Here is a 23,532-nt window from a genome sequence, read left to right as displayed (position 1 = left end):
ATAAACCAAATTCCATTTTTTCAATTGAGTAGATGTGGCTTTTCTCTTCAGTAACTCCCAAACCAGTTTAAACATTGATCCATAAATGAAATAACGAATTGGAAGATTTAACCATCCTGTGAACATAAGATGCTTTCAGCAGCAGCGGCAGCGTAGTTATTTTTAGTTGCTATTGATCTGTTCTTTCATCGTATTTTATTTTTCCTGAGAAGCAATAACAAAGCATCTCAACCATGATTTCTTTTTAGGAGCATATTTACAAATTGATGAAAAGTGATTCATACCCACGTTTTATAAGATCCAGTGCCTATCAGGAACTTCTACAGGCAAAGAAAAAGGTATTGGTTCTTTGTGACCTTTATTTTTTCTTCTTAACCTAGTTCTCAGTTATAATTATGTAGAATAATTGCTGAGGCTGGACCCAGAATGTTGAATAAACGGTAAGTGAACATACACCTCAACCCTCCCCATACATTTTATTTTAGAAAAGCCATTTAAGCCATTTGTTTTTGTTTGTTGGCTGCTTATTATATTATTTTTGCTTTTTGTTTCATTCTATAGATGTTCATACTTTACAAAATTTATTACGTCCTTTTCATATCGCAGGTTAATCTTGTGTATACTTAGATTTAAAAAAATTAAGACATAATACTGAGACAAAAAGAACAATGCCAAAACCTTAAAATGTCTAAACCTTAAAGGTTTTATTTAGAAACTGGATGGTATATTCATAACTGAAAATAGAACCAGATTTTCAACAACAGCTACCAGGAGGTAGTAATGTTTCCATGTGAATATTTTTGTTTGGCTTTGATCATAAATTACTTACTATACAGATGATGAATTTTATACACCTAGCATTGTATCCAGGCACATTTTTGGAGAACTGTAATTGAGATTTCATATAGTCAAAGGTTAAAGTCTTACTGTCCATATATCTCTTTGTGTGATCACTTTAACAGATGAAAAATGTAGCCAAGACATCAAAATAATTCATTGTCTTTTCCTGTTAAAATAATCTATAACGGTGTTTTGTTTTGTTTCATTGCTTTTTTGATGCAGGGTCTCACTCTGTAATACAGGCTGGCCTGGAAAGCTCTGTGTAACTCAGGCTGACCTCAGGCTCGTGGCGATCCTCCAGCCTCACCCTCCTCAGTGCTGGGACTGTAGGCGAGCATCACTGTGTCCAGCTTCATCCATAGTTTCTTGAAATTCTGAGGCTAAATTATAGTTTTGTGTAAATCATGCATTTAGGGCAATAAGGATTTTTTTTAATCCATTGCCTTTGAAGCTGGAAGTAGGTATTCCATGGTCCTACTATCTACTGAAGCAGCCACTAGCCATGTGAGGCTTTTTACATGTAATTTTTAATTATAAAAATCCATAAAATTCTAGCCCTATTTCAAGTGCTCAGTCACCACAAATAAAGGCTTTAGTAGTGGACAGCCTGAATGGAGTTTCCACCTGTCAGAAAAATTTATAGTAATGCTGCACATTAGAGGTGTTAGCAACAGAAATGTAGCCCTACAAGAAAATTCGGAGGAAATTCTAAAGATGCGACACGATTTCCAGTATTTAGGCCTTGCCAAGGCCAGCATAGAAGCTTCCCCTGTCGACTTTGTTTTTGCTTAATTTGATTTTGCTGGAGATCATACCATTTTGTTTGTCCAGAAAAAGAGCTTTGGATGTTAAAAATGAAAGCACAAAGGAGACAGTGTCCAAATCTCGTGACAAGAGTCCGCCCTTGTCAGCTCTCCTACCTTCACGAGACCCTGTACTTGGAATGTGGGCACAGTCACGCTGGTTCATTATTCCATCTTTCTCTGCTCTGGTTTTCTTGCTCCTTTTTTTTTTTTTTTTTTTTTAAATGTTCCCTTGTTTCCTTCACCTGCCCCGACCCATACCCATAAGTCTGGAAACTCAGTGGACCGCAGAACATCTTTTGAGAAAATTGCACAAAACATGGTAAGTTTTATTTTTTGAGGAATTATGAATCATAGAGTGGAATGAAATTTTCCCAGTTTCAGTATTCTAGCCCCATTGTTAGCCTAGCTTTTTTTTTTTTTTTTTTTTTTTTTTTTTGACGTAACAGCAAACATGGTCCTTGGTCTAGGGATGTCACTCAGAGCTAGAGCAGTTGCTTAGCGTGTGTAAGGCCCGTAGCTCAATTCCCAGCACTGCAAAAAAAAAAAAAAAGAAAAAGAAGCCAAAATATTACCTTTATTCAAATCCAGGACTTCATGCTTCCTGCTAACCTTTCTGTCCCGGCCCACTGTACAGTTGGTAAAAATGTCACACATGAACAACAACATGTGTCAGACTAAGGATCAGAAAGAAATGATACATTAAATAAGGGCATAATAAGTATTATTTATATTTTTATTCCATGTATCCATTTCTTAATGATAATGCATGCATTTCTGTGCTCTTACCCGTAACCCTTCCTTAGACTTAAAAATTTAAGAACAAAGAAGGTTCTGTGCTTTTTACCTTTGCAGAGAGAAAATGATCTAATAAATACTTTAAAGCCAAAGAATTTATGTGAATAACGGTTGGGGACCAAAAAAAATGTCCTACCAAAGACACACTAGCATGTTGTTTTACTCTTTATTTTTCAATTATGTGATGAAAACTGTTGTATAAGCCATCTAGGAAACAAGTAGTTTTCCTACCAGAGTTTTCTTATTATCTTGCCGTGTGTTTTGGTGATATATATTTGTTTGTGGGATTTTTTTTTCATTTATTTATTTATTTTTGTTATTGTGTCAGTGCCTTTGGGACTTTCTGACATTGTGTAAGCACAAACTAAAGCCTTCAACACATTTATTTTTATAGGGCAGAAACATCCCTATTTTCCCATGCCATAAAAACTGTACACCAACACTGAGGGCCAGCACTAACCTGTTATGAAAAGAGGTAGAAAAATCTTGGTTTATACTCCAGTTTGTCTGTATTGTCCATTGAGTTGTGTGGTTAGCTCCATGCTGCTGCTGCTGCTGTGTGTATGTGTGTGTGTGTTGTGGCTTTTGCTGTGATGACCAGTTAAGTGGAATTGTGTGTGCAAAAGCATAAGTAAACTGAAGTAAAGAAAGATTCGGTTTTTGCTTTCTGTTTCCTTCGAGGTTCTCTGTGGTGGGGAATGTTACTCCACTTTCCTTTTAAATTGCCATTTTAACTGTACACAGAGTATTTCAAACAGCACTATATACTTTGAACATTCAATGTGACTGCATGAATTAAAGGGGTGGAGAATAAGGGGTTCTAGGAATTAGTCATACAATAAACGTCACAACTTTTGGCTCTGTCTGCTGAAACCTTTATCCTTTAATATAGAATTTTCTTCAATGTGTCTCCTAAGTCACCATGGAGAAATAAGACAATATTGAAACCTTCCCTAAAATTGTACTGGAAAAAGTAGGTGCTCTGTTTAGTATTATTTCAAATTAATCATTTTCTAGTGTAATGTTTATAACATATTGTCTTTGAGACTGTCGTGAAATTTTCTGTGACATAATTAAAATAGTAACACAGTCTGGAGAAGATTAATGGGCAAGTAAAAGAATCATCTTTTCTCCAGTACTAACCCAAATCTGACCCACTTCCCAACTCTTAGAGTAGTTCCACATTGTCACATATGGCAAACTTGAAGTGAGAATTAATGGAAAAGAAAGGGAAGCCAGGTCTGATCAGTCACGTTTTCAAGCAAAATTAGTGCAGATACCAACTACATTCCAGATACTTTGCTAAATCTTGGAAACAGGTAGAAGGTATGAAAATTGAATAAAAAGGTACGGCGTGGTTTAGAGAAAGTTTTTACAATGTACAGAGAAAAGTCAACTACTTGATGTTAAGGTGAAGAGGAAGGGCCCCTCTGTAATGTGGGAATTCCCGGAAGGAATAGGATTTGTCTGGATGAACAGAATTTCAATAGAACAAGAAAGGCAACTCTTAAAAAGAAGATAAAAGGCTAAAGTTTGTGCAGAAAAAGAATGCAACACACACACACACACACACACACACACACCCCTTTACACATACATTGAAATAATGTTCAAGCATGCTTCATAATACATTCATTAATCCTTTTCCATTCAGTAAAATAAAAAGTGACATTTTTTATTGAGTATTTTTCTGTGGTGTTACTCTGAAGGAGTAAGGAAATGAGAAAACGCCTGTCAACTTTCTCTTTGGAGTGTTCTCCCACATTTTCAAGACTTTTAGGTTCAATGTCTGTGTCAGGCATCCTAAGTATTTATATATTAAATCCTCTAGGACACCTTTATAAGATCAGCAGAACCATTTCAATGAAATATGAATGTGCAAGTATATTATAATCAGACATGATGGAGAAAGATGGAATTTATATACATATTTTAATGGAGTCCTATTTTTAGGCTGCCCCAGGAGATGCAGGGAGGCTATTAGACAGGCAGTATTCAAAACATTTTTCTATCCCAATGAGAAAAATCTGAATAAACAAGTATGCACACTGTGAAAGGACCTGGGAAAATGAGATGTCACTTTCACTGGCTACTGGCCACGTTCCGGGCTCTGTGCCATCGCCTGATATTATTTAAGCTAATTTAATTTATTCCAGTTGCTGACCCTACATGGTAGGTATTATGCTCATTGTTTTACCTGTCTTGCTGTTAAATGGCTGACAAGTCAGGAGAAGAACAAAGTTTGCCCCAGATCACAGACTGAAGGAGATGACACTGGTCGAAACATTATTTTGTTCCCATCTTGTTTCTCTTTGCTCCAGCCACCTTGCTGGTTCTTGATGTTCTTCTGGCTGAAGGAATTTTATTTTTTATTTTTATTTTTTGGCCGGCTCAGGATGCCTTAAGAGCAGGTCCGGTAAGGCATGAGGACCTGGGGATTGAACCACAGAATGCTGAGCCTGACTGCTTTTTGTTCTTCTGTCCAGTAGGGGATAAATTCTGCAACCCAATGATACCCTCTTCTTCAGTTTGCATGCGTTTCTGGCTTAGGCTTATTTGACTGAATTGATTTACATTTTCCCAAGCCGTGTTTTAATATCCTGAATAGTAGACATGGCGTCTGTTTCTGTTTCTCCCAGAGCCAAGAACCTTCCAGCCCCTTTCCCAGCACCTTTAGAACTTCTGCTACTCAAATTAATAAACACATCAGAATGTAACTAGGACAAGTAGCTAGAGGTTGCATAACGTTTCCAGCATCCCAAAGACCCCTATTTCTCTTTGCTGATTTTGTTTTGTTATTATTTATGTGCGCAGCAATCCCAGAAGGGAGGTAGTTGGGCAGAATTACCCCACTTTCATAGATAAATAAATGAAGGAAATGAACAGAGGCTACTTCAGAAGTATCATTTGGTTTTTAAGTGTGGAGCCAGGACTGGAAGCAAAATTTTCTTACTTTAAATCTGTTACTCTGTGTAGATTATTTTCATTCTTTCCACTATGTCTAAAACAGGTGGCATAAGAATTCACATTTATATAATGCCTTCACCTGGCTGCTTGCTCAAGAAAATCTCATTTCCTGTGACTTATTCTTTTATTTCTTTATTTTCCTTGCCATTGAAGAAGTCTCTTAAACTCTGTCCTTGAAAGATTACTGTGTCTTTTCATGCCTTTATTAGTTTTTTTGTATTAAGTTGTTTATGTTACTGTATTAGGTCGACTTCTTCATAATTTGACAAAGTTTATATGGTTTACTACTTGTGACCGTAGTTTTGCTCCTCTCTTACCATGACCAAATCCAGTTCCTTTTCCCCATTGGTGAAGCTGTCATCACGACATCTGCGTGCTATGTGGATCTTACACAGGGCCGGATAAGAAATATGGGTTGTACAGTTGATCAGCTGTGGCTTCCGCTGAGATTTAGAAATCAAGAGCCGACACTATGACTCAGCTCTTCTCCTTAGTTTGTGTGTAGGAAATTAACTCAGCCTGGATTCAGGATATAAAAATAAAAATGAATAGTAGAGAATGTTACTGTTGAGTTCCCAAGAATTCTCCATTTTAGCCTTTTAGGGAATAGTTTTATCCTATTTCTACAGACAGTTATCTGCAGAACCTTTAGAAGATTTAGTAACAGCTTGGTGTGGTGGTGCAGACCTGTAATTTCAACATTAAGGAGGCTGAGGCAGGATTGTTGTGAATTCAAGACCAGTCGGGACTACAAAGTGAGCTCAAGGGCAGCCTGAACTTCATAGCGAGACCCTGTCTCAAAAAGGTGGGGAAAAAAAAGAAAAGATTCAGTAATAATACAGTCTAATATAGCCTTCTTGGTCATAGCACCCCCTCTGCTGCTATTAAGCCAAAATGCTTTGAGGTCTTTAGTTATCTTCCGCACACTACAGTGCAATGCTAGGAGAAGCAAGGGAGACTTCAAGAGAGGTTTTTGGTTTTTGTTGTTGTTATTGGGTTTTTGTTTTTGTTTTCAGTGCTAGGAGGGGAACCCAGGGCCTCACACTTGTAAGGCAAACTCAGCACCACTTAGCTACACCTCCAACCCTATTTCATTAAAGATCAAGGGCAGGGGCCAGCAAGATAGCTCAGCGGACTAAGTGCCTGCTTAGGCAAGTGCAGGCACTGGGGCAGGGACAGACTTCTTACCCCTGCACCATATGCCATCACTACGAGTCCTGGTTAAAGCAAATTAAGTCCTTTATCCAGACTCATAATGGAGCTGCCAGTTGATAGACCCACATGCAGATTTTATATCAGAAAAATGTGATAAAATGAGCACAGGCCTGGGAGTCTGATGTGCTCACGTTGAGGTGCGAGATCTAGTTTTACACTTCCTTTTTTTAGTATATGTGCTGCTGAAGTGAGCACAAGTTTTACACTTCCTTGCAGTGTGAATTTTTAGAAATAATTTAAGCTGCTGAACCTCAATTTCTCCATCTCTAATCTCTCTACTTAGACAAGGCTCCAACTAGCACTTTTTACAAAACATGTAAATATTTTAAAAATAAGGTAACAGTATATTTGACTATGCTTTTGAAACATACTTTATTTATTTAAGATGCAATTTAAATGTCTTCCAATTTCATATTCTTGGACATGATTGTACTTTTTAACCACACAAAATCCCTTTAAATAGCTATCCACAAAATAATCCTGTATTGATAGACACTTAAGCTGTCCTTTAGTTATTATTGCTAAGAATTATGTGAATACTGTTTAGGTTAAATACCTATTTTCTTCTTACAATATATTCATAAAATTGAATTACTTGGTTAGGTATAATTTGAACTTACAAGGGAAGAGATATGCCTTTATCTATTTTTTCTCTCTTACCTTTATTTTACCCCTAACACATGAGCATATATCAGAGGGAAAAATAACTTACTCTGTACAGTGACGGTCAGACTTTGTATTCCTAATTTCCAAAACAACTTGTAATTGACATTCGTGACAGTCTTCTCCTGCTAACTGTCCCTCAATCTATGAAGACTTTCAATCAATGTCTGAGAAGCTTAGCTTATTTCTTATGATACTGTCAATTGCAGTAGGGATTGTTTCTAGTCCCTGGTTAAATGATTTTTAACTTGGTTTTTATTAAATGTAAACTCTCCTGTAAAACAACCACCAACATTACGAACCGTGAGCCCCTCTATTCAGCAATTGGAACCCTAGCAATATTGCATATATATTCATGCCATTGAATTTGCTCCACCTGAGTAATACCAGTGAAGGACATGGTCTGAAGCCTAGGGTTCAGTGCACATGTTATAATTACATCATTGCTTCGTACATTCCACTGAGTCCTTCATCATTCATTCATCGACATGCATTTAGTTTGGGGGCTGGAGCTCAGTGGTCAGCTGTTGCTCAGCTTGTGTGAAGCCTTGGTTCCATACCTAGCATCACATACACAAAAAAATACAACCTGTCATTACTTTCATTTCTTGTTATACCAACTTCTGTGGCAATGAAGTAGAAACAACATATTTGGAATGGCCAATTTTACACTGTATTCATGCTAATGAATATATATATATATATATATATATATATATATGCCCATTGTCAAAGTAGACTGCTTAATATGGATATTGTCATGGCAGATAAGCAGATTGAAAACTATGAGAAGGGAACTAATGATACCACCAGAAGAAAATTCAGATTTTATATCTATGTCCCTGTGAATTCACCTGAAGAAAGATTTTCTGCATATTCCTTTCTAGTTACATGCTATCCATTTCGTTGCTTGGAATTATGGGTATATTAATATAGACAGACTATGTTAGAAAATTCTTATAGCATCTTAAATGAGAATAATTTATGAATTTGTCAGTGGATTTTTCTACCAATAGATATTACCAGCAAAAACAGAAAGTTGAGTCTGATCAAAAATGAACTATTTTCTCCTTCTCTGTTATGGGCTTGAAACCCATCTCATTTATCATTGTGCTATTGGCAGAGGTGGTATTCATCTTATTTTTTGCAACTGGTTGTGGTGATAACTGGCCTGAGAAAACAATTTTAGTTTCCCTGAAGCTTGGTGTAAATTGATTGATGTGAAACGTATCAGACCATGTAGCCCAATTTACTCTGGATAGTGTGTCTTTATTTTCTTCTGGTGGTATCATTACCTCTTAAATCACCACTCTCCTGTAAGCTAGAAGCTGTGAATTGTGTGGTAGTTGTTGGTCATACAGTGCCCAGTAACCCCTTTGGGTTCCTCAGGAATGCTGAGGTGACTTCTGAGCAGAGGGGCCCCAGCATGGATGGTCCCTTTGCTGTTACAAATGCTAGAGGCAGAAGTTAAGAACATTTTTCAAAATGCTGTTCTAAGCATCATGAAGCCCTAGGCTTGTGTAACAGCCGAGTCCTCAGCAAGAGACAACCCTGGAGACCCTGTGACAGCTTTATAGTCTAATAGTACCATGTGTGGAGATACTACCAGACTCTTTCATCCAATAAAAATAGTTATTGAGCCAAATATTCCAATATAGTCCAGTAGTCCATAATAGTAGTGAGTCATCTGTAGGACTGGCAATGTCAGAAGTTGTTGACCTGAGCCCTTTACAGCCCGGCATACCAACATGGCTTTGCCCCTTATACCTCATTTTTATACCTTTCTGCTGGATGGTTAAGACCAAGATAAAGCAGGACCTATATAACAAGGAATGTAACTTTTGTGTCTGATAAGGTCAGTCAAGTCCCCTCAGGATTTATCCTGAAACCTTATACCACACTTTGTAGATCCTTTGTCCCTGTCAGCCATGTGAATGAGTCACGGCCATTGCTTGACCAGTTTGCTCTCTGTGAAAGCCCGAGAGAACGATAAATTATTAAGAAAAAATAGTTATTGAGGCTGGGGCGATATCTCAGTGGTCTAACCGCCTATGTGACAAGCGCAAGGACTCAGGTTCAATCCCCAGTACCACATGTCATGCCGGCCCCAGAACCCCAGGTGCACTGTGCTGATCACTGAAACTGAGTATAGTGGTGCACACCTGTAATCCCAGCACTGGGGGGCCTGAGTTAGATCACTATGAGCCCAAACCATGTAGTGAGACCCTGGACCAGATAAATAAGTAAATAAATTAAATGGGCTAAAATTTTTTATTTAAAAAAATTGTTAAGTACCCACTGTGTGCCAGGGCACTTTGTTCTGTATGTGAAAATATATAGAAAATAAGACACAACCCCTACTCTTAGGGATCTTAAATTTTGTAAAAGGGATAGATATGAACCAAAATTACTATTTGGGGAGGCTTGTAGCATGTGCTTGGTTCTCTCTGACTTGGTTCTCTCTTCTCGTGAAACCTAACTAACTGCCCAGTGAAAAGAACTCACTTCCCACCAGCTTCCTTAATGAAGCATGACAGTTTTTCTTAAGGAAACACAGGAGGGGGAGTAAGCAAACTTTGAGGCCTTCCCAAGAGACCTGCTCGCTAACAGGCTGGGGGACACTGATTTTGCAGGGGAAGGTACTAAAGCAAAGCCGGAAAGAGGGTCCAACGACTGGACAAATTTAGGTGAGGACCACTGTGAAGGTTGCCTGCCCAGAAAGTTAAGCAAGATCTCCATGTCCTGGATTTGCACCTGGGCTTCCTTGGGCTCTGCAGTAGGTGGCAGTGGAAAGAAAGAGAAGGTGGCTAGAGATAGGGGGAGGACTTGGCAGGTGCATCAGCTCCTCTGGTGAAATGCACATTAGATTACACCGAAAATTTGAATAGTGAAGTAGAAGTAAAGAAGGAAGAATACTTGGAGCACCAATAATAGTAATAAAACATTTTTAATTCAAGTTTACTGGAAGACAACAGAAAAATAAACCTCAAATTCTCACTTAGAAATCACAAGTTATATTATACAACTGTTAACACATTATTTTGCATTATCACTTTGATTTTGTTGAAGATACTTGAATTATTCAAATATAATCTGAATATCATACTAATATACAAAACAGCAGCAAGCAAAAAGACATTGGAATATTTATTTGCACCTACATACTTTGTATTACAGTGTTTGGTGAAGAACTTCAAAGATAGCAGTTCAACCTCCGTTACCTCAGTGACTTAAACTGTAGTGTACGAAACTAAGGTTAAACAAGTCCATCAGTGGACTAAGAGCAAAACATCTGCATATTCTTTGTAATAAAGTTGTTGCATATAGCCAGGAAAACATCTATAGAACTTAACTAGAGAGACATTGGACTTCTTATGGACCGCGTTTAATTCCCATTAGTAATGGAGCCATATCAGACTTCTGGCTGTGAGGCCACTTGGTAGGCAGGTGTGTCACATCACCACCGTACCAGTTTCTCACATTTTCTTACTTACTCTAAAGCCACAAGTAGCATCATCTATGTTCAACATTCTTCTCCGCAACAATATTTTCAGAAAAGAAAGCTAGTCTTATATTGAGGAAAAGCTATAGAAGCCTTATTTTTTTAATGTTCCCTAATCCATGCTGATGCTGTCAGGCAGTAACGCTGACATAGGCAACTTAAGGTAGCGGGACAGAAGACCCTCTTTCTCTGCGTCGCATTCACTTCTGAGCGTGGCTGTTCTGTATGCATATCAACAGATACTGCATTCTTCATATGCCTCTGGCCGACTACATACCAGCCCAAGCTAGGCCAAAGTCCACATCCTCGGCATTGTGCAATACACTTTGATGCCTGTTGTCACTGCTTTCCAGTGGCCAGGCAAGTACTAGGAGCAACCATTGAACAATCCTAAAGGCGTTAATTATATCTGTGATTTAGATCAACACAGAACAAGCAGTAGCATTAACTCAACCTGTGAAGTACAATCTACACTGCTGTATTATTTCTGGAGAAAAAAACAAAACTTTTTCTTTTTCTTTTTTTTTTTTTTTTTTTTTTTTTCACTTCTGCAAGTCATACAAACTTCATTTTCTCACTAAGGATCTTTTTCTTTTCACTATTCCATCACAGCTTTTTAAAATGACACATTACTATAAAAGGGGACTAGCAGTCACCTATTAATAAGAGTGTTCAGTTGAAATATACATAGTACTGTATCTAGCAGAAGCATATGCTAATACCAGAAAGAAAAGATTACATAGTCTTTCTCTTTTCTAATTTTAAAATTTTAAATTAATTTTAAAGTTTAATCTTCAGGGTACTTTCAGATGTTGAGAAGGATGTAATTTTTGGAGTCTTAGAATGTAAAAGGAGCTTAAGAGACTTGTGTTTTTCTGGCCCCACCTCTAGTATTGCATGGGCCTTTTCTGTAGATTCAAGCTCGGATGATTAGCCAGCATTTTCTAGCTCCTCACTTCTAAAGATGCAGTACCCTCTGACTTCTCGAGATTCAGTACACTAAGATAGCAGAGGCGATCTATTCCGTTTTTAAGCAATTCTTCCCCTAATTTCAGAATTGTCTATTTTTCTATAACTTTCAGGTTTTCATCCTAGTTCTGCTTCCTGGAGCCATGTGAAATTCATATATATTAACTAATGTATTAATAATTACATGAAGGTGTGATTTACGTCAACGCATACACACATTTTCTTTTGTCTCCCTTAACATCCCTAGCACACTATTTTTCTAAATGTTTCAACTGCACATACCTCAAAATCACCAAGAACTTAGGAAACTCAGGCTGTGTCCAATTAAAGTGAATTAGATCGTTCTCCTCCCCACAATGGTCACAATCATTTCAGGAACAATACAGTGTAATCACCATGACCTAGCCCGAAGTCTTCTCACCTGACGGCTCTATACCAAACATCAGCACTTGTTATCGTTGGTACATCAGCTGCCCATGGAAGATTTCTTCAGAGATTGCTGGACCTTGCCTACCAGAAAGCCTAATTAAGTTTATTTTCTGGTGGGGTCTAAAAATTTCATTTTAAATTCTGTGATGCTGATAGAGCTGATTTCAACACCATATTTTGAAAACCTCTTCCCTAGAAGAACCAATGTTCCTGCCTCTCTGCCACTAGGGTCAAGGACAAATCCCATATCACAGCTGAACCATGCTCTTGTGTCCCCACAGTTATGCAACTTTCAGTTGAGTCATGTGGCATTTAATCAGTTGTATTTGTCCCCTTTGCTATTTGTAATCAAATTTATGCATTTATATAATTTATTGAAGTATACATATAAGTTGTTGAAATTTGAGTATAAAAGAAAAAGATATTTGTATGAAAACTAAGCTAAACACTTACAAAGACTTTTTAAGTAGCTTAAAATTACTATCAGATTAAATTTGAGTGAGTTTTTGTTCAAAAAATGAGCTTTCAATGTTTTCTTAGTTGAGACTTTCCTGCTCCTTCACCATCTTTGCTGCCACCTCTGAAATTAGTTCTTCAGTAGTTGTCATAAGTGCACAGACTGCTTGAGCTGGGTCCCAGCTCCCTGGAGCAGGAGTATCACTTCCCTGACCTTGCGTCCTGCAACTTCTACAATCTGGCCCGAAAACTGCACTGGCTTCCTCACCCTGGCTTCCATGTGCAACTGTGGGGCTTAACATATTTTTTAAAGCATTGAATTTTCTTCTCATGCACTGTGATTACATTTTTCTAGTCTTGTTCTTTTGTTGTTGTTTTTTATTTGTAGGTTTTATGTTTACTGTATTTGTTTTGTGTGGCTCTTAGTATAAATTTGATATTTTTTTGCCCTTCTTTTCCACTAAATTTTATCATACAGTTGTATCTCACAGCTTATCTTTTTAGCTTGGCTTAAACATTTGCAATATCTCTGCTGCCCCGGCTTTTAATACAGATAATCAGATTCGCATCATGCATGCATTTTATCAGAATTCTATTAGTTTAATCATTTACATTATGAATTCAGATGACGTAAGAACAGGGAGGATTCCTGTGCTGATAATTAGTGTGCCTTGAAGACAGCTGGTGACTTAGTTACAAACTGCATCTCTCTCTGTCTCATCCACAGAGATCCCATGAAAGACTGCTGCATGCCTTACTTAGCCCAAGAGCCTTTGTTTAAAGCAAGCTCCTGTCCTCAAAGCTGGTAAAACCCTTTTTAAAAACTGTAAATGCGCATGTCCATGACAGATAAATATATAATACACTTTATACAAGAAGTACTTCACAAATAAATACTCAGAAGAACAACATGGCACTGAAAACTTAGCAAAAGATTTAGGCAATTTAAACAAAAAATGTAAATAGCCTATTAATATATAAGAAAACAAAAAAGCTGTTGTTATTAATAGCTAAGTGAAAGTAAGAAAGCAATACAATGTGTTCCTCCAAAAAGTTCGTTTTTAAAAAATAATATCTAGCATTACAGAAGGGATAAGAAAATAAGGAATTCCATACACTGTTCCTAGTAGTATATAAAATTGCTGTCACTTTTCTAGAATAGAATTAATTTGACAGAATGTGCCAAATGCCTCAAAAATCCCTCACTAAATAAATAACACAAATTCTATTTAATTAACACTAAGAAAACCCAGATGTTCCCACAGGTATAAAAACATTCATCACATCATTCTGTCTTCATTGCAAATATAGAACACACTTGAACATGCAGTCATAGATTCTGCAGTGTATCGAGGCATTTCCACTGATAGAATGCTATGCAAATATTAAAAATTGGATTTTAGAGCAGTGGCCTTCATCTTTTTCTGATATCACCTACATTGACTCATTTGACCAATACATTTTACATATGTGTTTGTGTGTATAAATATAAATATATATACACACGTTCTGTGTATGTATGTTTATATGTGCATAGAAGTAAAAATAACACTTTACAATCAGACTTTTTCCCTGTTTGGTGCAGTATATTCTGATATTTTTTATCTATTTTATAATATTTTCTTCTAAGTCTTAGCTATATATCTCTAGATTTCCTCATCTATTGAATTCCTTGAGTTAGAATGACAGTATTATCTTAGAAGGAATATGTATAAGTAACTGATTAAAATATAATGATTTCATCTAGAAATAAATCATAATAAGCCATAATATTATTTGCAGTATAAACTCATTTTGATTAGAACGAAAACTTAAAAAACATTCATTTTTCATATTTAAAAGTAGATGCACATTATTATGTAAATAATTATAATTCAAGTAATACTTCTTTTCAAATTTTCTTTAATGAATGCATACTACTTTTATGAGAAAATATTTTGAACTAAGAAATGAAAGTATTTGCTTTACTTGTTTTTTTCTCAGCCCACAGAGAAGCTAGCAGTCAGTATATCAATGTATACATATTCATAAACTATCTTGTTTTAGTACTTAATACTAGAAGGTTTATTTCACTGTCTGATTTAAATACCAGATTGAAAAACAAGTATAGCCAGTTTTATGGAGTTCTTTTTTTTTTTTTTTTTTTTTTTGCTTTGTTTCTTAAATCTCAAAAATTTGAGCTCATCTTCACTGTTCGAAGAACATACGTACTCTCCACAATTTTGTTGTGTTTCAGTAAACTCACTGTAAGTTTATCTTGAAGAACTGGTTTCACTTAAGCCATGGAACAACCTTCCAAACCTATAGCCAGCCTCAATGCCTTCTTACTGGTTTCCAAGTTGAAGGACTCAGCTTCGGTTAGTCACTTGGTTAGGACGTGGCCATGATCAGTGTCCCTGACTCTGGTCCCTCACTCCACTGAGCCTCTTCTCCTCTAAGTTAAAAGTAACTTAGTCCACAGTACTGAAATCATATTGCCCTGGTTTCTACAAATTTATTCTCAGGATAAAATTTCCAACCAAGAAACTCAGCTCATACAAACAATTAGGTACTTCCTTGGTGACATCTATGATATCAACGCTGTGTAATAGCCATCAGGTGCTTCCCCAAGCCAGGCAGCTGACAGAATTATACAAGACATCATCTGGAGGCTCTAGTGCACACTCATGGGCAAGAAGCATCCAGAGAAGGGACCGGCAGCCCTGAGAGGACAAGGAGAGGCTCCAGAGGGCCCTGGGTAAGAAGCACATGGTGCAAGTGCAGGATCCGAACTGGCGTGTACACAGGGAGGGGCTTGCGTGAAGGCAGCAGCCCAACCGAAGAACACGGGGATAGCTGCAGCTTGGAAAGCCAGAGAAGCAAAAGTTGCATGGCTCTGGATTCTCGGCAAAGACTTGGGCATTTATAAGTGAAACACAGCATTTTTAATGAGAGTGAAAGAACAGAGTGCCTTCTCTCTTCAGCCCTTTAGAGAGTGTCTCCTGTCTCTGGCCCAGCAGCGTGCCAGTGCCTCCGTGATTCTGTGGCTGTGAGGCTGAGCATCTGACCAGACAGCTGGGTCACCTAGAGTAGAGGCAAGGCAGGAGCAAGATGTACGCTTTCTTATTCCCAGTCGTGCACCCTGGCCTCTGTGGCCCAGGAGGCCTTAGAGCACACGCTTAGGAGTCAGCAGCAACTCCTAGGCAGCATGTGGGAGAGACTGGAGGTATGGATAGGACAGAAACAAGTAGAAATTATAGGAGAATAGCAAGAGCTCAGGGATTAAATTTTAAAACAAACTCCAGAAGATCATGGTAACCCTCTGTTCTCCTCTGTCAGTCTTTCATGGCCGACTTCTAAGAATCCACCTCTTTATTTCTGCTCAATCTGTTCAGGGTGCTGTGTATTTTTGTGGCAGTAATAAAACCTGTGGCTTCAGTCACATAAGCAAATGTAGTTCCTCTCTAATTCTTTGTGGACGTGGATGCCCGGAGATAGACAGTGGACAGTGCTTCAATCCCAACTGCCCCAGGGCGCGACTCAGGCTGTCACCAGCAGCCTGGCCTGCACGTTTCTCTCTACTGACTCAGAGCTCCCTGTCTTCTTTCTGTTACTACTTTAAGACCCAGACTTATTTTGTACTTTATTTGGAAAAGCTCAAAATAAACATACAGGTTTTGCTTTCGATTTTGGGGGCTTTCCTACAGATCATAACAAAATATCTATGAAGTGCTTAAGATTGAAAGGAATTGGTGTAGTGAGGGTGAAATGAACCTGGGACTCCAGAAAACTCTTAGTTTATATGATTACTGAATTATAGGTGAGAATGATACTCTGTATTCACTTAGGTATCGTTTAAAGTCTCAGGTTTATTTTGTCCTGAAAGGGATTATAGCTTATTTTTCTAGCATATTGTCCATTAGATATGGCGTAACGTCACAGCATCCTGAGTTTTGGGTTGTCCTGAGAATGTCTTTGTTTTTCCTTAATCTGCTTCCTATGTAATCTGTTTCCTTCAGACCCTGACAGGAATGGTTTAAATCCTTCACACATATGTATCATGTGGTAAAAACAGATATTATTCACACAGAATTATTGAAGCATATGACCAATTTGGTTTAAAAATGCTATTGGTGAAGAGAGAGGGTTTTTTCAGTCTTTTTGTTGCTAGAATTAGGACTTTTAAAACTTAGTTGTAAACATTTCTCAGGTTATTCAGTGTGGAAAAATTATGCAAAGCTGATTGGCCAGGGCAGACTTCCTCTGCCTTCTGAAGAAGTGCCTACAGGTCACTGTGGCCGACGCTGACACGCAAGGTTGGGTCAACAGAGACTCCCCAGGAAGAAAGGCGCAGTTCTTTTAAATTCAGTGCTTTCAAAATGGTTGGTGTGTAGACAGTAGTTTCTTCGTACTCTAGGGCCTCTGTGTCTTTCCTTTCCTGTTAAGTGAACCAGATATGGTTTGCAGATAGAGCCAATCACCCAGATCTTCTGCCATTCACTTAATATTTTTGGATTATCACAGACCGCAAGGCTTACCGTAGGCCTGCAATTCTCTTGGGACTTCTGTGAAAGAATGCTTCTACATTATTTTCTGGGACAAGCGATGGACAAATAACGCATGTATCACAGCCCATTTTTAATGAAGTGCATGCCACGCTCGGTACTAGCACTTTTTGTAACATATTTTTTTAAAATGTGGAATGAGAGCTCTGATTCTTGTTATTAAACTCATGAAGATGACATTATAGATTCCATAGTTCAAATAAAAAATTACTTTCAAATGACTTCCTATGTCAATGTAATCATTTTTTCCCAAAATTTTGAAACCATAATGATTTGCACTTTAAAAGAAAAGCTTTTATAATAGTATCTTTTTTCTAATATTTACTACATAAGAATTCCCTCTTTTGTCTTAACTGATATGTACTTTCTTTTTTCCCACAAATGACATTAGAGTAAACCCTTTCTAAATATAAATTATTCCAGAATATAACGTATTGTAAGTATAATTTATTCAGAATAAACTTGGATACATGTACTCAGCTGTATTGATAACACAGAAACTAAGGTAGTATATTTAGGAAACAGTGTACTCTTCCAGTGTGGAGAAGTGCTGTATCACCCCAACATTATTTGATTAATATAGTGCCCAGTTTAGGGATGAAAAAGTAGTATAACTTTAGCTTTCAGTTCATTGGCAGTTTTCTCCCTTTCTCAGTAAAATCAGTGATCTGGGTGTCCTCAGAGGTCATATAAGTAATATTAGTAATGATAACCATAATAAAGTAGTAGCGAACATAAATTGAGTTGATGGGATGTTCTAAAAATAGTTGCAAGTCATTTATGAGTCCTCAGGCTGTTTTTAAATAAATGTTCCCCTTATTTTATGGAGGAGGAAACAAGGCACAGAAGTAGAAATGATATCTTGGTGCACTCGTGATGGCGTAACAAAAACACCACAGACTGAGCACCTTACACGCAACAGGAATTTATTGTTCGCAGTTCTGAGACTGGCGAGGTCAAGGTCATGGCGCCACCTGATCTGGCATCTGCAGAGGACCTGCTTCCTAGTTTATAGGTGGTGAGTTCTCACTGTGACGTCACACGGTGAAAGCGTCAAACAAGCTCACTTTGGGCCTCTTTGCTAAATGACAGCTGCAAGGAATACATATGCTGTTTACAAGCAGAGTCTTTCAGTAGCACACTGCTTGTCTTGTGGCAGTCCTCCTCTTGAGTGACAAAAGAATAGGCTGGCAAAAATACATTTGTTAAACTTCAGCCTCCTTACTACCCATTGCTGAAGGCTGTTGTGAATCCGTGTGCCAACTGGGAGGAAATGCTCCATGGTTTTCCCTTCCCCATGTGAGAGCCCAATGAGAATGCACCATTTAGGCACCAGGAGAGCAGTTCACTGGAGCCAGTGCACAAGCACCTTGCTCCTGGGGTCCCTCCACTAGAGCTGTGAAAAGTAAAGTTTGATTGTTTATAAGTCACTCAATTTATGATGTTTGTTACATTGACTCAAACAGACTAAGACAGTGGCCATGGGTCATGATTTATGTGTCAGTATGACCAACCCCTTCATCAAACTCTGAGCCACATTAAGTAGGAAAAAATCAAGACCATTATTACCATGATATAATTTATTTCCAAAATACTATATTTCTCAAAAAGTACTGATTTTTCCCTTACTATTTTAGCGTCTGAAAAGAAAAAAGTTTAATTCTATGCTATATTAGAGCATATAAAATGAAAGATGAAACAGAAACAACTAGTCAACAATCTGCATTCAGATTTTTAAAATGTCAAACTTCTTCCTTGGAGTATTTGTAATTCACAAGAACTTGATTTTCAGGATCAAAAAATATGTACTCTGTATTAACATAATATGTGGAATCATATCAGATTTTTCTGCAGCTGAGCTTGAAGAAAGGATAGGAAAGAAAAGAGATATTGACAGTGTGAAGCAGGGAGTAATTAGACCTTTATCTCCAGATGTATAATTGGAATCCTTTCTTCCATTAATGACACAGCATAGGCGATAGAATCAAGTTTCCACCAATTACACCCTCAAAATGCACATTCAATTAAATTATACCCTCTTACATTTTTTAGTGTTTATCAGCGAGACACTTATTTCACAGAATGCATTCACATTGTTATCTTTCAGAGTACCTTATTAAGACTTAACTGTGACGTGTTTATAACTAATTGGGAACCTAGTGTTACCTCATTGCTAAGCCTGGAAGGAGCATTTAGGGACATGTGTCATGATTTGCTGATCTGTGCTGTGAACCCATCAGTCTGTTTGGCTGTGACTGGGGGAGGGAAGGAGGGTCATTCTGTTTGGTATGTCAGGGGAAGCGGGGGGGCGGGGGGAGAAAGATTTGTCATAAGCTTTGTAATTATGAAGTGCTTAAAGGGTTCCATTTTGGGGGCTGGGGACATAGCTCTGTGATAGAGTATGTGCTTAGCATGTCAATCCTTAAAACTACCAAAAAGAGAGGGGAGATTCAGTTTTGATCTTTACACAAAAAAATCATCTGCAAGAAATAGATGGTGCTAGCAAGCAAGTTTGCAGTGATCATACTTTCTCTTTGTTGTTGTTTGTTTTATATTTTTTCTCAGGGGAAAACTCTCACATCTAAGAGGTTAACAAGCCTTGTTCAGTCCTACTAAAGGATCGCCTTGCAGCATGGAAGCAGACTGGCATCGCGGCATATGCTCTGTAGCTCTTTGATGTAAACTGGAGCAGAGGACGTTAGACCAAGATGTTGCATGAACGGAGGACCTGACTTGTTCTTTTTTGTGTATACATTAAGGCATCACCATCTCCAAGGGACTCTCTGCCGTCTCAATGCCTCCATTTCAACCCGTTGTCTGCTTTCTTCCTCTTCCTTTCTTCTACTAAGCTGGATCTGTTGTCTTTTCCTTTTTAACAAGTTCAAGTGAAGTAAAACCTTTTTTTTCCCCTCTCTCTTCAAGCTTCTGCTAGACACACTGTTCACTGATAATCAATCACAAACTGGAAGAATTGTAAAAGAAAAAAAGCATATATCAATATGTATACATATGGCTTCACATTTATTAAACAATAAATTAGCACAGAAAGTTTCACTTCACTGGTGTGTTCACAGTCCAAAGCAAGCTCATGTCTTTGTCTTGTGTCTGGATATTCTCGGTTAATGTTTCTTGCATTTATTTTTATACCATATTTAAATAAGAAACACCTTTTACTCCAAATGTATTAAAGTTGATCCCCTCTCTGTAAATTTGTGTATGTTTATATTGTTGTTTTATCTTTCATTAAAAGATGCAGAATATCCTTGCTTTTGTAACTTTGTCTTCCGCAGTAAATGTAGAAGAAAATGAGAACTCGGCCACAGTCATAGAGTTGCAAAGTAGACTGTCACCCTGAAATTTATGTCAGTGTTTCAAGAGGAACTTGGATGGTACAGCAGCCAGGACCAGCACACAGAAAGTGTTTCACTTGGGAGCCAACCTGGGGTCATGTAGATCTTCCACCATTTGTTGAAGAACAATAAAAATGTGGCCATCCCCATTTTTGGTTCTACAGGGAGGTCTTTCTGCCTTCTAATGAATATGTATATCTGAATATTTTGTTAGAATTAGGCGTGGGTGTGATGTCATTGTTCAGTAACTGATTTTTTCTTTAAATACAATTGTAAAAAATACTTAAGGTCAATGTTGCTTAGCTTTCTGGTGGTTACAATTTCCTGTGAGAAAAAGATGTTATTTAGTGGCATTTAATGAATCCTTACTAAACACCTCTTGCCGTATTATGGACTTTACGTGCCCATAAAATTCTCGCATTTTTATCTTCACCTCCCATTCACTTCTGCAATTTTGAGAAAAAGAAGAGAAAGGTTGATTAACTTGTTTGAAACCACATAGCCAAGTAGTGAGTTATCATAAGAGAAAAGAATATATTTTCCTCTACCTGCCTAGTTTCACAACTGGAACTCTGTTAGAAAGGACAGATGAACAGGTCCAGGACATCGCTCAGTAGCAGAGTATTTGCCTTGCATATGTGGAGCCCCAAGTTTGATCCCTAGCACTACATCAAAACAAACAACAACAAAAGAAAAGCTTAATAATTTACCTATCAGAAATTTTCCTTGGTGAAAGATTTCATAAGGAAAGGGGATCTAAACCAAATGACTGCACCTGAGTGATTAATACCAGATTCAACAGAGTGCAGAGTCATGTGGCCACAGGTTAGGACTAGTATAGAAGGATCTTAGCCCTGCATCTGGAGAAAGTCAGAATCTCTAATACCTGCCATTTCTCAAATCCTTTCAGCATAAAATGTTGGAGCATGCCATATTTGGAGTAGCATGTTTTGATTTCACTGGCATACAAATCTAGGCAATCTGAGAACAGGGCATAGTATGCTTCACTTATCCAATAATTTTTGGTAAAAAGTTAGGTGAAAATCCACATGCACCCTCACACAGGAGATGTTTGTTCTGAATGTCAGAGCATTCACAGCTAAGCTAGATCTACTCCATGGACCCTAGGGAAGAAACTTGATGCTCAGAAGCACTGGATCAGTCACACAGAAAGTTACCCAGCCAGGATGTTGGCCTGACCTCCTTACATATGTTCATACCTAGACATTGCAGACATTGATATTAAAAAATACCAAATTATTAATGCTTTTAATTATTGTAGGTAAATTTAAATTCTGAAAAATTTTACCAACATGGGTGAATCATCAGTAGTGGAGTCTAGTAGCTAGCTAATAAAACTTTAAAAATGGAAGAGTCTTTATTGGAGAAATTTGTATATAGGTTCTAACTAAATACTGTAAACAGTTGAAGAAAGGTTTAATTATATCCTTATGGCTTTTTAAAAAATACTTAAATGCAGATTAAGTTAATATACTTCAAAACAGCTGGCACAACCAACACTGAGGCTGTCTTAAGCTCTTGGCAAACACTTTATTTGAAGGAAAATAATAGACCTATTAAAAAGATGGAGGAGTGCAAGCAGTGAGCCTTCACAAAGGGGACTGGTTATCAGCGGCTGGCTATCTTTCTCCAATTGTCAGTCCTTAGCCTTTCATCCTAATTATCAATTCCAGATACTGGATTCATGCAGAAATGAAGGGCAAAAGAATGGCTAAAAGCAAAACTGGACCCTCCACTAAGTGTCTCCAAATCAGGAACTACTAGTTAAAAGGTTCACTCAAATTTCTGGTTTCAAATCATAATACTTATAAATGGCCTAATGATGCCATTTAATATGACTTAGACAAGACTTAGATACAAACAGTGTGGCATTTCAGGAAAAGCACCAAGAAAAGTGTTGGATTTATTGCATGTAACTATAGCAAGCTCTTGTCAGGAGTTCCCCCCACTCCTGGTACTGTTTGATCTTTAAGTCATAGAGTCAAAATTTCCATTGAATAAAATAGTTTTTCAAAGCTCTTTTCCTACATTAACACTGCCTTAAATACTCTTCTCAAATGAGTCAGAGCTTCTGCACTCACATTGCAAAAGGATTTTATCCTGTCACTTGTATTGACCCAATTATTCTGTTTGCAGTAATACTTTCTATGGGTCTGCAAAAGATATTCCCCTTGGATCAGAATAAGACAAGCATGGCCCACAACCTCTGAACTCTCTACTTTTCTGTTGTTGTTGTTTTGTTTTTGTTGTTGTTGGGTTTTTGTTTTGGGGGGGTTGGGGTTTTTTTTGGCAGAACAGGGATTGAACTCAGGCCCTTGTGCTTGCCAGGCAAGCGCTTATTCTACTGAGCCATCTCTCTGGCTGAACTCTCTACTAACAGATGCCAGAGTGAGAAATGAAGGCAGAAACCTTCCTTCCTTGTCACAGTGAGGGTCTGACTTGATCTTGCCATTCAAGTTTTGTCCTCATGGAATACTCGCTTTTCTTAGTTTCTTTAAACATGAATAATTTTTTGTGGTTATTAGAGAAGGAATAAATAATTTTGGAGAGGGAAATCTTGGCTGCCAGCATGGCTTTATTCAATGTATGTTAATAAAGGCCTTTGCACACACAAGTATGTGTTTGAAAGCATACTCTGGGTTGGGGGCAGGTTTTGTGTTGCCCATGGCTGCTGCTTTGCTTATTCCAGCAGCTCTCTGCCACGTTAGTGGGAGATGGCGAAAGGTATCAATCCATGCCCTAAGCCATTTCAATTAATAGTGACAATGCAGAGTTCAAGAAATGTAAAGGATGGAAAGAGAAATCAATTCATATATCACATAAGTATCATACATTTTTATATGACCAAGTACTTTGATCTCTATTGAGAATTTTATGCCCTAGAACTCACCTAAAAAATAATGTATCAAACATGAAATGCTACTGTCCAAAAATCATATTAGAACAAAATTTGCATATACTATTGGATGCTTAGG

The 23,532-nt window shown here is 37.7% G+C and overlaps 1 protein-coding gene across 10 annotated transcripts in view; it reads left to right on the top strand.

Moving 5' to 3' along the window:
• The window catches only part of Rgs7 (regulator of G protein signaling 7), a 544,505-nt gene extending 523,369 nt beyond the window's left edge, over positions 1-21,136 (top strand). For 5 of the 10 annotated variants that reach the window (XM_023710285.1, XM_023710284.1, XM_023710290.1 and 2 more), the window contains 3 exons: positions 249-338; positions 1,912-1,965; positions 2,836-2,916. In XM_023710285.1, coding sequence (XP_023566053.1) covers positions 249-338; positions 1,912-1,965; positions 2,836-2,910 — 219 coding nt within the window. In that variant the 3' untranslated portion in view covers positions 2,911-2,916. Of the gene's footprint in view, positions 1-248; positions 339-1,911; positions 1,966-2,835; positions 2,917-13,369; positions 13,448-19,751 lie in introns of those variants that run through there. The other 5 variants (XM_023710286.1, XM_004626815.2, XM_004626813.3 and 2 more) reach the window with 5 other exon arrangements.
• Positions 21,137-23,532: the final 2,396 nt, after the last annotated feature.

The sequence above is a fragment of the Octodon degus genome, unplaced genomic scaffold (genome assembly GCF_000260255.1).
Source record: "Octodon degus isolate 3935 unplaced genomic scaffold, OctDeg1.0 scaffold00017, whole genome shotgun sequence".
NCBI classification, from domain to species: Eukaryota; Metazoa; Chordata; class Mammalia; order Rodentia; family Octodontidae; genus Octodon; species Octodon degus.
Note: the sequence above shows the minus strand (reverse complement) of the source record. Positions and strands in the feature narration are given on the sequence as shown.